Raw genomic sequence first — 14826 nt, 5'->3', positions numbered from 1 at the left:
TAAACAAGGTTCAGAACTTAAATTAAACAAAAACCACACATCAAAAGTAACACCACAATCCATAAGAACCAAGGCATCCCAATGATGTTTCTAATCTTCAAAAATACTCCAGCAAAAATAATTTAAAAATAAAACCTCATCATCTAGACATCTACTGCCTTCATTCTAGGAACCAATCTAAGAAACGAGGTTTTCATTAAGAGATAGCGAAGCAAGCTGAGCAGCAGGACTGTTAACCTGTTGAACATTTCTCAGAACATCCATAGCCTCTGCAACCTTATTCTTTAATGCTTCTGGTGACTCCAGCAAGTGCAACACCTCTGTCTGATCCATCTCAAGAAGCATCCCGGTCACCTTAGCTGCATGTTCACGCTCCAGCTGGTCGACCAATGGATACAGATTCTCACCGAGCATCTACTCATTCAGAAAAGAACCCATCAAAGCTTAAATTTACAAGAAACAAAAAGCTATAGGAGAATCAAAAGCTGAAAAAATGAAGGCAATTTGGTTATTTTTCTTTACCAAGAGTCGTGCACATGAACTATTAAGCTAAGGTGAGCCAAAGTCCACATTTCATGGACCATCATTGTAATTAACAAAGTTCGACGACTAAACTTACAACTCGTAATGAACCACATGATTAGATTTGTATTCAACTCTGAAAGCTAAGATTATAGACAATATTTTGGGTAACCCAAGTCGATTGGAATATAGGTAAGTATTACACTTTTTGACCCATAACTTAGTTTTAGACAAATTATGTATTCAGTAAACCTGACTCGTTTGGGCATATATAAAGGTTATCAGATTTAACACATTACTCTATTCAATTTATATCTTTCTAGTGCAGTAAAAGGTTAGAGAATGTACCAATCTTTGCTGATCTAGGGGTGCATTAGCAAGAGCAGATGCCAATGCTGTAATAGGCATTGACTGCTGCATACCGCCATCTCGTGGCAATATACCACCCATGTCATAAGGAACCGGAAGCATTCCTCCACCCATGTTTCCATCTGCTGCATTCCTACCAGGATAACGGAACATTCGTCCTCTTGGAAGCATCTGAAATAAATACCAATCAGGCAGACTTGTAGCTAAGATTTTTTTATCAAGTCAAAGACAAAATCATATTATTCTAACATACCTGTGGCTGCATCATTGGAACAGGTTGCTGATTTTGTTGCACAGGACCACCTCCACGCCTCCCACCAAGCCGCTGGCCTTGTTGACCTTGTTGGACAACTGGTACAAAAAAATTTGGGATAGGAACTCCACCTGGCCTCATTCCGGGTACAAGCTGCTGCTGGTAACCAAATCCACCCTAAAACCAACAAACACGTGACTGTAACCCCAAGAAACAAGAATATAATATTTGGAAAACCGTCAATTGGCTGGCCAATAAACAGATGTTACACCAATGAGAAGAAAATTAGTGGTTCATTAGAGTTTGAATAGTTGCTTCAGGTTAACCGAGTAAATATCTCAGAAAGTTGCTATAAAGACTGGCTGCAAGCCAACTAAGTATGATAAAACCTCATGTAACTTTCTTATTATAATTAGATCACTAATAATAAATGTTCTTACCTTTTAACTATAGAAGACAATAGATGTATCTAATAGAAAGTAAAAATTGTGCGAGAAAAAGGATTTCGGACCGAGCCCATTTCAACCCAATCAAAAAAACATCTGCCTTGACCCAACCCCATTCTAACCAGCACATTTTGCATCCATTATCTAAAAAGAATACCAGAAATGCCTTTTGAAACAAAAGAACATTAGGAACAAGTACCTGTTGAGGAATCATTGCAGGAGGAGCTTGGCCATAGAATAGTTGCTGGCCCATTCCTGGCGCACCAGGGGGATACATGGGACGAGGAGCCATCATCGAAGGTGCCATTGCAACAGGCCTCATTTGTGAAAACTGTGCCTGTATGAATATGATAATGATTAATCATCATCAGACACAAAATACTGTTGTGTAATGAAGGATGTAAGAAACCGTAGACCAATCATATTTACCTGTAACCTTGCCCTTCTTTCTTCCTTACGCTGTGCAAGAGCAACATAGAGAGGTTTGCTCACAATCATCTTCCCATTCATCTCAGAAAGCTGGAAATGTTATAAAATGGATATGTTACTTCAGCAATTGCATATCATCAATACTAGATGTGACAAGTTACACACAGGGATCCAATGGTCTAGATTTAGAAAATGCAGATCAAATGGGTCAAACAAGTCAAAAGCCAGTATAAGTGTATTCTTGATGATGCATAGAGATAACATTTATTCAATAAACTGACAGATTTATAAGATAAGTTGTATTTATCATCATGCTTAACACGCTAACATTTACTATAAAAGATCAAATAAAACATAGGACAGAAAAAAGTTTTAGGTAAACCCCGAATAAAACTTTTCCAGCTCACATCTCACCAATTTCCTTATGTTATAGATATAGTATACTATGTCACTTACAGCTCGGGAAGCCTCTTCAGATGTAGAAAAGGCAACAAATCCGGATCCTCTGCTGATTCCACTGGTATCGCGCATAACCTATAGATATACTCATATCAGTGCAACCAGAAAAAATTATGCTATGTGCATAATTTAAGCTAAAAAATTCATTTCTCTATCCTAGTGAAACTCACACAACAATATTTAGCAAGCATTATGAAGTAAAGGTAAAATGGTAAATTCAAGTATTAAAAAGATTGTGAATTTTCATAAATAAATAAATTACTCATCAAGCCCCAAAGTAAAAACTCTAATAAACGAAACAGTGGAGCGGAAACCTTGCATGAAGTGATTGTGCCATACTCAGAGAAAAGTTCCTTAAGCTTCTCATCATCGATAGTATCATCCAAGTTCTTGACATACAAATTAACACCCTGAAACTTATCGATGGCTTCTTTAGCAGTCTGCTCAAAACGATTCTTCAATTCAACCTCTCTTTCCGATTTCTTCTGAGCCTTCCCAACAAACCACTCTTTTTCATCAAATTTCTTCCCATTTAATGCGTCAACCGCATTAGCAGCATCATCTGCACTATCGAAGTTGACAAATCCAAATCCTTTGGATTTCCCATCGCTATCTCTCATAATAACGGCACTTGTGATTGTTCCATATTCACCAAATGTCTTTTTGAGATCTTCATCAGTAGTGGTTTCGGAAACGTTCTTCACATAGACATTGTTGAACTTGGTCCTGCCTAAAGTAGAGTCCCGCTCTTGCTTACGAAGAAAACGACCAACATAGACTTGTTTGTCATTAATCAGCATACCATTAAGCTTATCAATTGCAGATTGAGCAGAGTCTTCAACCTCAAACTGCACAAAACCGTAACCCTTTGACTGGCCTGCACCATCAGTTGCAATTTTGCAAGAGAGGATATTACCAAAGCTGGAAAATGTATCATGCAATGCCTTGTTGTCAATTGACCTATCCAAGTTCTGCACACAAACAACAAAACATCAATCTATTTCGTGGTAACAAATTATGTTCGAACTCTGACCAAGAAGAGAGGAAAGCAATTGAATATCATATTTTACCTTAATGAATATATTAGCAGTTCCACTTTTGCGGATGCTTGGGTCCCTATGAGAATACATGATACGAATTGGCTTTCCATTAACAGCATTGAAGTTCAGTACATCAATAGCCCTTGCAGCTGCCATACAAGTTTGAAATAAAACATTAAAAAGCCACAAATTAAACATAATGAAAGTTCAAGATATAGCACCAGTCCTACAATAACACATAAATATAACCATCTCTGTAAAACGATCTTATGGAGTTTAATTTCATTAATCTCAAATAGAAGGCTGATTTCAACTTAACCAAATACTGAAAAGAAGGCGCCATAAGGTTATTGTGGACTCTTTTTTGAATATCAGCACACACACACACTCAACATAAAAACTGATACACAACCGCCACATGTCACCATTGCATTACTACCTTACCGATTTTCCTACTATATTCTGAAAAGGAATTGAAAATTTGCATTTTCAAGAGATCATCTTATTAGCACGTTAAAATAAACCAAATAATCCAAAAAGAAGTGTTCATAAAATGGCGCCGATTCCAAATACCCTAATCTCAATAAAACCATCTCATATCATATCTTAACATCACAAATTTCATAAAATTCAACCAAATTCCTACCACATTATACCAACTCTAGTTATTACGTAGAAAAAAAACTTATATGATTCTCAATGCTTTTTCAAATCATCGTTTCAAAATCCAAAATCTATTTTGAAGACGCAAATCCACCCACCCTTATAACGATAACAAAACCATCATACATTGTATCTTAACATCACAAAATTCTATCATATAACATAGTTTCAAAAAAACCGCATAAATATTAACACAAAATTCACCAATCTACACATTAATAGTTTATATATCTCTGTGCATTTTCTAATCATTGTTTCAAGAACGCAAAATCTTCTTAACAAAAACGCAATTCAGCAACACCTCTTATAACAACAAAACCATCCCGCGTTATACCTTAACATAAAAAATTTCATCAAAATTCTAAAATAGGCAATATATACTTTGAAAATACATTCTCTACGCTTTTCAAAAAACAATCGTATCAAAAATACGCAAAATCTATTTTCAAACAATCCACATTATATCTTAACATCAAAAACTTCTTCAAATTTCTACCATAACCAACATAAGAATTTGAAAACATTCTCTACGCTTTTCAAAAAATCGTTTCAAAAACGCAAAATCTATTTTCAAATGATCCACATTATATCTTAATATCAAAATCTGATCAAATTTCAACCATAACCAAAAAAAAATAATTTAAATACTGTACGCTTTTAAGAAACCATCTTTTCAAAAAGCAAAATCTATTTTAACAACAAATTAATCCACCCTACATTACATCAAAAAATTCACAAATTTCATCAATAATCTATCTTATACAATAAATTCCAAATTCCCATGAACAATAACACAAAATTTACAAATCTATATATATTTATATATATATCAAAAAAAATTATAACAAAAAAAAATATATATATTTAAAAAAAAAAAACTAACCATCATTAGAATTACTATAATTAACATAACCATAACCAAGAGATCTCCTTGTACTCAAATCTCTACAAACCCTAACAGAAACAACCTGGCCCACTTGATTAAACAAATCATATAATTGTGAATCTGTCACATTGCTCTCAAGATCCCCTACATAAAGCGACGTCGTTCCAAAACTCTGATTACCACTCCCCGCCGCCACTACAGCCGCCGCTGCAGCCGCTGCAGCCACCACACCGTTGTTCGGGCCGGACAACGTTGTTGGTGTTGGTGGGGTTGTGGTCGGTGGCGGTGTCTGCACTTGAATCTGTGCCATTTTTTTGGTTTTTCTTAGATTTTTTGATAAATTAATTATGTGTTTTTTTGATAATAAATGAATAAATTTGGGGGAATTTTATTTTATTTTTTTCTTTTTTGTGTGTGTTTTTTTGGAGGGGCAGACAGACTGCACTGCACGGGGGATTAAGGTTGTTGAAGAAAGCTATATATACCAGGATGTTTTTTTATAATATTAAAATTTTAAGGAAAAGAAAAAACCCTAGGATTTGATGGTGGGGTTGGGATCATCTTAACCGTTGATATGTAAATGTGTTTGTGGACTTGGTATTTTATGGTTGAGATGAGATTAGATGAAATTTGAGTTTTTTATTTTTTTTAATTGGAGTTCAATTAATGGTTTTTAAAGGCTTCTTTGTAGGATGTTGGGCCTTTAATGGGATTAGAAGTTTTTGTCATAAAAATGGTTTGTTTATTCAAACAAATTTTACAACTTTCTGTTATTTCTTTTCAAAATTTGACAAAATACCAAAGTGTTCATATTAACTTAAATGCAAATATTAATTTATCATAGTTTTTAATTCCCTAAATTAAAATTTACTTATCTCATTTGTTTTAATATGCTTTTATATTTATAATAATTTAAACCTTAATTACAATTAATTAAATTAAGTATCTTTAATACAATAAATACTAAATATATACAATATCGTAATCTACTCATACTCTTAAATTACACGCATGTCTAAGATAAAACCGAGGACTTTCAAAAAATCTCTATTAATCCACACTAAAAAATGTAGGAAAGAAACTCGAACTCAGGTGGATTTCTTCAAGGTCAAAGATATTACCAATGGGTTAACAATCTCATTGACTGTTAATTTTAAGGTATAGGGATTTTAAACTAATTCTATTTAAAATACATATTAAAGTAAATAATTATTTTTATCCTAGCGGCAATAAAATAAACTCACATATCTATATAAAAAGTCATAATAAATCAACTTTAAGGATGGTTTTCACTATAGTACCGTACTAAACCCGTAAGAAACCATTTGATACCGTATCATCAAAATTATTTATTTTTCTTTGTCTTTTTTTTCCCTCATCATTTAGTTTGCAATTAATTCACATTTAAGTATACAAAGAAAATAAAAAAATATTTAATTCTTGAAAATCAAATTAAATGCTAATTAATTAAATACATTATTTTTATTTTTATTTTTTTTTAATTTATTCATCCATATGAATGAATTATGTCTTTTCATTTTTTTTTCTTTTTCATTATATGTATTTAATATTACACATGTATATTTATTTAATGATATTCTTCATTTTATATTGTTATATAATTTTGTCATTTAGAGTATAATTGTTCATGTATGACAAATTATATATCGTTTTTGACTTTTCAGAAATATGTATTTTTCACTTAAGTTATATTATTATATACATATTTGTATATTTTTCTTTGTCTTCTTCTCTTTCTTAATTAATTCACATTTAATTATACAAAGAGATAAAAAAAATATTATATATATATATATTTAATTCATGAAAATCAAATTTAATGATAATTAATAACTTTGTTGTATCCATCCATATGAATGAACTAGCGTTGTACCCGCGCGATGCAGCGGGAAATAAGAAAAAAACGCCGGTGGTTTGATGGTGGTTTGTGGGGCGGCGACGATGAAAAAGAAAAAAAAAATGCCGGCGGCAGTGGATGGTGGTTTGATGGTGTTTATGGGAGATAGCGTACATAGAAGATGGATTGTGGCGGTGGATGGTGGTATTTGGGGCGGTGGTGGATGGTGTTTATGGGGGGAGAAAATCAGAGAAGGGGGGGAGAGAAAATCGGATGAACGTATGTGTGTGTAATGAGCGTGATGGAAAAAAAATAGGGTAGTGTAAATTAGGAGGGTATAAAAGACATTTTAAAGATAGATGTGTTAAAAGGAAGTGGGGTAATTTGCTTATTAATGGAGTATATATGAATGAATTATGTCTTTTGATTTCTTTTTCTTTTTCGTTATATGTATTTGATATCATACACGTATATTTACTAGATGATATTTCTCATTTTACATTGAAATATAATTCTGTCATTTAGAGTATATTTGTTCACGTAAATATCATTTTTGACTTTTCAAAAATATGTATTTTTCACTTAAGTTATATTCTATATCCGTATATAAAATTATATAAACACTAGCTGCTAAATACATTTAGTCATTTAATATAGGCAAAATAACGGTAAATACCACCGTTAATAACGGGACCGTTATTTTGACCATTATTTTTAGGGGAAGGACCGATAACCATTATACCACATTATTAACAACATAAATGTCCTCTCGAAGACTTGAACACAAGACCTCATGCATGGAGAGATGATCTTTCTATCATTTGTGGTCAACTTGACCACACTATTGACAATGTTTACATTTAATAAATTTTAAATTTTAATATAAAATTTTTTAAAATTCAAATTTTTTAAAGTTTGGTTGTTACACTTGCATGTATTTATGGGCAATTTAATAGTATAATATGTTTAACTTAGGGGTGTTTGTTATTGAGATTGCAAAACAGATTTTGCGTTTTTATAATAGATTATGCGTTTTCAAAACTGCGTTTTGAAAAAGCAGGTAGGTACATGCTTCTTTAAAACTGCGTTTTCATAGTAGATTATTTACATTTTACGAACGTAATAATTAGATAATCAATTCAAAACGTATTCCCAAACACCCTCTTAAACTGTTTAAGTGTTATAGTTTTTCATAAGAGAGTATATATGTGAAAGTTTGTAAAATATTAACCAAATCACACAATTTTGTGTATGCATGTGCGTCGATGTTTTAGGTGTTACACATACATTGGTAATCAAGATATAATTTCTTTATGTGCTTACTTTTAATTGATGTATGTATTTGATCAATGATGACATTAATTAGTACAATTAACTAAAATTTTCTAAATGCTTAATAAGACTTTTTTGTGTGGTTGAAATCGACACTAAAGCATGAGAGATTAACTGAGCATGGATTATTAGTGGATAAAGTAAGGTAAAATTGAAACTTCTCTACTGAGTTTGGTGTGCGCACAACCGACAGCCTAATCAGTATTTCATAGCTATCTTTTGGACTTTTTTTTTTATGACTATCCACAAATGTTTATTCAGAGTGGTTTAAAGTCATGTATACCCTAGAGTCTGGACTCCCGAGATACTTATGACATCTTATAACTAGATTAATTTCTTTGTAAAGTTTTAGGTAACGTAGTGGGTAATTTAGTGGCTTGATGATTTGAATCCTAAGTATGTATGTTGTATGTTTGTTGAGAATGATTGTGTTATATATTAACTGCTTGTTATATTTATTTTTTTTAAATCTTAGAAAAATAAATGCTAAATATAAAGGGAATGGAATATGAAACTGTTAGGCACTTAAATTGGGTGAAAAACCCTTCACATACCTTGTTTTAAACCATAAAAATCATGGGGGCCAAACATTTATTCAAAATATTAAAATATTAGTATGTAAAGCGTTTTTCCACCCAAGTTGGGTGCATAACAGCCCTATACTCACTTTTCTCATAAAATTATGCTATTTATCTATATCTATACTACCTAATAAAGCAAACCCCCCTATTACTTATTTCTGTATTTGAAATACCTTATTTGCCCTTGGATAATTTTTATTCTCATAATACCCTCTTCACCCTAAAATCAGGCACGCTCTAACCACTGTCCCTCTTTTGTAACCCGCAATTTTATTAACGCTGATATAAAAATTACTACCATCAACCGCGATCACTTCCGCCCACCGCCGCAGTATACCGCCGCTGCATCGCGCGAGTATCCATCTAGTTAAAACTAAATGAACTGAACATTAGTGGGCTGATGAAACGTAATGGGCTTGCCTGGTTACATTAGATCCAATTTTCTTTTATCTTTTCTATGTTTTGTTTTTTTAGCAAACTCTTTTGAATGGGCTGGAGAATATAATGGGCTGGCTTAGTTTGCATTTGATACAGTTTTTTTTGTTCACTTTATACAAATAAGAATAGGGTCAGAGACATCTCAGGTTTTACTCAATGTCTTAAATTCGATCATTCGATTCTGTTATAAAGATTCTGTGTTCAATTCCAATTACTAACAGTTGATTACTAATTTGATGAATACTAACTAATACTAGGAGGTGTCAAACCGGTGGTCTGGTTTCTCTTTTGCAATGGGAGATGATTTGAGAATTTTAATTATTAAACTAGGAGGCGTTAATGATTTTTTTGACTTTATTGTGTATTTCTCACCAACTCATTAAAATAAATGTAAAGGTCGGCTGAATACTAAATTGAACTATATTTCATAGTTGTCCATTTCATCCCATCCATTCTTGATCAAAATTTGTTCTCTTCTTGCTGAAATTTTTATATCTTCTTGCTTCTTTATTTTTGGAATTTTATTCTTTTTATTAATGTTGGTCTTTGTATAAAATAACAGTTCTATCTGTTTTAGTTCTACTAATGACAATGCAGGCTAAAAAGGTAAGCTAATGACAATGAAGAATTCAAGAATTGGCTGCTTGACTAACCAATTAATAAATAACACATAAAGAAGCATTACTAATGACAATGAACGCCTACTATCTATTAGACACTTGTCTCACAATGCCTCATTACGGGTGCTAAATACAATGTATCAAAGTGCGAAATTCCAATAGGAAGCTAGAAATCAAAGGAATTCACACCTCACATGTAGTTATCCTTTGTGTTTTAAAAACTATTATTCTTGTTAAGATCAATGAGGTGTAAAAAACTTTCAATCTATTGAATTGGTTGCCAATAGGTTCTTGGTCTATTGATCAAAGAGTTTTCCTTTTGAGGAATCTCCTATGATACATAGCATCCATTGTTATTTTTACAGATTTTGAGTTTCAATTCATCGAAGGTGTATGAAGAGGTTAAAATGTAGATAATCTTATTTCTACCATAACGGTGTAGATAGGTTGTTTTTAGATTTTATCTAAAATAAATATAAAAAAAATCTCTATGAGAATGAAACCTTTGTCCTCTATTTCTAGAGATAAAAATGTTAACCACTAATCCAACCTTAAAAAAATTAACCACTTAATTATCCAACCTTAAGACAATTATTTTTATCATCAAATACATGATCTTGTTGCAGATTATACGAGTATCAATTCGATACATGAGATCAAAAGGATATCCATGAATCTACCCTCAAGATGTATCAATGACTTAAACCAATAGATAAGAAAAACTTTAAACAACATCAAAATAATATCCTTTGAAAAATTTTTGAAGTTTTTTTCTAATGAAAAAACTGATATCCTAAATTACAAAAATTAAATTAAACAATCAAGTAACAAATACTTCTCAAATTTCCCATTTTTTCTTTCCGTTAATCTTAATTTAAAGATTAAATATTACTATAAACGATATTATTTTCAATACAATACCAAAAACCTAAAACTTATAATAATCCCTTCGGATATAGCTAATGTCCATCTAAATTCTCCAACATAAACTACACCCATGCATCCCAAATACGGAGTAATACCATCTTTTAATTTATACATAATTTAACAAACCTTAATTCCATCGACTAATCCCAACACACACATCTGAGGCTACCGGAACACATCTATTTTAATGTACGCGACCCAACATGTCTTTTGTGGTCGATTTTTAGACTTTTTCCATCTACAAACATTCCAAAAACATAATGTTTACATAGTAAGATTTGAACCACATAACTCGATGTTTATCGAGTAAGATTTTACCACTAGGCTTCTTGATCGAACATGGTTAAACCCACAATATATATATCAATAACGAATAATCGTACCCAATCTTGATATTTGAGTGAGCTATGATGTAAGACAGCGCTCTGAAAATATATTATTAACTATCAAATAATTAAATTAACTTTCCACCACCATTCCATTCTCATCATCCGATTCCGGACTCGGATACTCATTCAAATCCGCATTCAAACAAACCCGACCCAAATTTTTATTTTCTCTATGTTGCAAAGCATCAACCTTCGCCCCGACTTCAGTTGCCTTTTTTCTAATAGCAGCAGCCGATAATTCACTTCCAAAATTACACCCACTTGCACGTTCTATCAAATCAGGAAAATTAAGCCTAGCTGTGGGCCCACGTAGATAAAAAACAGCTATGTCATATGCACGTGCAGCCGCTATTGGTGATGAATATGATCCTAACCATATTCGTGAACGTTTATTTGGTTCGCGAATCTCAGCCACCCATTTTCCCCACTTTCTCATACGAATTCCTCTATATGGTTTTGAATCCTCTGTTTTTTTGTTGTGATGGACATGTTTTGTCTTTGATTCGTCACTAATTGTTGGAGAATTCATGATTGTTGTTTTTTTTTTTTAACACGATCAAACTATTTTTTTTTAACACCGCTAGAAATTAAAAAAAAAAAAGAGACTATTATAGAATGTTACTTGTACCGCTTGACTAAAACAATATGTATATGTGTATGTATATATGTGAATGTGTGTGTGTGGCGGATGGGATGAAAATTGGGAAGTTGGGATTTTATGGGAATTAAGAAGGATGTGTGGGTATATATATATTGGAGGAGGAAGGGAAAGGGAGTACGCATGACAAGTGTGGGGTGGGACTTGTTGTCAAGTCGGCAAGCTAAGGTTTGATACGTAAGTTTTTATTTTATTTATTTATATTTTATTTTTTTTTTGAAAATGTGAATTTCTAAAGGTCTACATACGTTGTCTTAATTTGATCCGTGTTAGGACACCTCAGAACCGCTGCACCATGACCACGTGAGGGAAAACCCCCAATTAAATCGTCCGAATACACGACATTTAAGTTGGGGTAAACCCTGTTTTTTCAGGATTCGAACCCTGGTCTCCCAGGATCCAAAGCTTTCATCAAGAGACTCCAATGCCACTAGGCTGTAGACCCAATGACAAGTTAGTCTATATGGGATATGATAAGGCCAAAAGGTAGCCGACATATACAATCAAATGTTACATTCAAAAGTGTATGTATATAAGTTAGGTTATATGGGAGCTGTTAGATATGATATATAGTATGGCTAGCTATAAGCTTTGCTAATTAACAAATATGGAAATTTGATATTTATAGAAACTAATAATTGTAAAATTGATGTTTTCATGGGTCTATATCAATTAACATCAATTATTCTTATCCTTTTGATAAAGTTAAGAGAAATGATTATTCATCTTACTCTTTATGCCTAACAATCATCCTACTTCCATATTTAATAATTTATCAACAATTAAATTTCCAGTTAATTTTTATTCCTAATTTGCCCTTTAAAAATAACTGTTATAGTTAATTATTAATATTAATATCCTTTACAAATCCCTTCTCTAGCGCTTCTAGGATTGCAGATAGTATGTATGAGGCAATTTTTTTTTTTTATTAATATAACAAAGTACATAATTCTTTATTGGAGGATGCTGCATTCACACGTACTTAGATTTTAGTGATGTAGATGTATATATATAGCTACGAGCATGGTACCTGCGTAATATGGCGGTGGTGGGGAAGGCAATCTGGTGGTGGCGTTGATAGAGTTTTACTTTGCTAGAGACGAAAATGGTTGAAGGGCATAGTTGGTATATCACGTGAGAGGGTCCTTAGCAAGGAAGATTATTTAAGGGTATTTTTATCTTATCAGATTCTTAATTAAGTTAAGGGAGGAATCCAGTTTGCTTTATAAAATATTATAGATATACATTGTAAATTTTTAGGTTACATCAAGTTGTATTGTGATTAGTAATTACATAGTGTTTATTTTGAGTCCAATTGTAAATAAGTTGAAAATCATACCAGATAATATAGAGAAAACCGAATGGAATAAAAAGATCGAGAAAGAAACCAAATGCCATAAAAAAGGTTGTTTCATATTTCTAGTTTTTTTTACGGGACAGTCAAGAGTGCACTTTGTTTTTTGGTTAATGGAAGCTGATAACTTTGTTTTTGCTTGTATGTTGTAATTTTATAATTATTGATATTTTAATCTACTAATCCGAATAATATTAAGATGTAGTAATATACTAGTTTTAAGACCCGTGTCTAACATTGAACACAGGTTTTACGATATTATCATTATTAGATTTCATACATATAATTCATAAAATAATTTTGAAGATATATGGTCTTAAGTGTTATACTTTGTAAGTTGTAGTACAATAACCACATGTTCGTCACTCTCATTATTAACTGATATATATTGATGAAATTGTTTGTCATAGTCATTCCACAAGGCACATGCTACAATAATTTCCGTATTATATAATTTTTTGAAACCAATTGTATTCATAATAATTAAAATATAAACATAATTGTGATCCTATACTTGACACTCAAGTATAATTGTTTGATTATGATGCGACCCATAACATGAATATGTTTATTTTTAATCACCATCCTATGATAATTAGATAGAAAATTAGCATTGTTTTCATATTTTTTGATAACAATTATTGAGTGACAATTGTAACTTTAAAAAATTAAATATAAATATTTTTTGTAACTTTTAAGAAATTTTTTTAAAAAATCCTCTCAAGTTGATGACTAAAAATAAATATAAATTATGTATTTAGGGCTAAAAAGTGTAAATTATTGATGAAAAACAAAAAGTGTAAATTAATGAGATTTTTTATACAAATTAATATAAATAATAATATAATAATATATTTGGATAATGATTATTAGGATTTTTAATTTATTGTTAATCTAAAAGATGACATAAGCGAAAGTCAATTTGATAAAATTGAACAATTTGATTGGTTAATAAGTCATTATTTCAACTGTCTTATAGTATATATTATATTATAACAAAACTTTTAACTTATAAAGAGAAAAACAATATAGATAAATGAAATGAAAATCAGGCGTGGGTGTTAAGGGATAGATTAGGAATCTCCATCTCTTCTCTATACTAAATAAAAAACAATTATCTTTTAAAAGTATTTTTAGAAAAATTATGATGTGACAAATCTATATTTTTTCTTAAAGGGTCTTTATTTTAATTATAATGTCATAAATAATTTATAATATTTTTAATTAAAAATAGCTTAATAAATACTTATTTAAAGTTCCTAATCTTTTATTGCAAACAAAGAATTTTTTTTTATAATTATTATATTATTCAATCGATTTATAATATATTAATAATAATAATTACATGCATATTTTATATATTTTATAATTTTGATTAAAACACCCGGGTTAAACCCGGATAAATTCGCTAGTAAAAAATTAAATGGAAATTTAATTGTAGATAAATTGATAAATATGGACAAGTGTCATTTCTATGGAGGCGGCGATCAATCATCCACTCTTGAGATTCGTATTGATCAATTGATCTTCACGTCCTGCCAGTTCATAGAAGTAGGATGATTGTTAGGCAAAATTAGTAGGATGAATAATCATTTCTCTAAA

General features: G+C 31.4%; 2 protein-coding genes across 2 annotated transcripts; both read right to left on the bottom strand.

Moving 5' to 3' along the window:
• Window positions 1-5500, bottom strand: LOC122606798 (polyadenylate-binding protein 2-like). The gene is made up of 9 exons (XM_043779654.1): window positions 5065-5500; window positions 3549-3667; window positions 2793-3449; window positions 2476-2553; window positions 2020-2109; window positions 1790-1927; window positions 1145-1321; window positions 871-1062; window positions 1-414 (listed from the first exon to the last, which is right to left on the bottom strand). Exons 1-9 carry the CDS (start codon window positions 5375-5377, stop codon window positions 178-180), a joined length of 2001 nt encoding a protein of 666 aa, XP_043635589.1. The 5' UTR covers window positions 5378-5500; the 3' UTR covers window positions 1-177.
• A 5265-nt stretch (window positions 5501-10765) lies between these two features.
• LOC122607449 (ethylene-responsive transcription factor ERF011-like) lies at window positions 10766-11917 on the bottom strand. Its single transcript, XM_043780425.1, has one exon. The coding sequence runs from the start codon at window positions 11739-11741 to the stop codon at window positions 11283-11285; it is 459 nt and encodes a 152-aa protein (XP_043636360.1). The 5' UTR covers window positions 11742-11917; the 3' UTR covers window positions 10766-11282.
• Window positions 11918-14826: the final 2909 nt, after the last annotated feature.

The sequence above is a fragment of the Erigeron canadensis genome, chromosome 7, assembly GCF_010389155.1.
Source record: "Erigeron canadensis isolate Cc75 chromosome 7, C_canadensis_v1, whole genome shotgun sequence".
Lineage (NCBI taxonomy): Eukaryota > Viridiplantae > Streptophyta > Magnoliopsida > Asterales > Asteraceae > Erigeron > Erigeron canadensis.
This window is presented reverse-complemented; position numbering and strand designations above follow the sequence as displayed.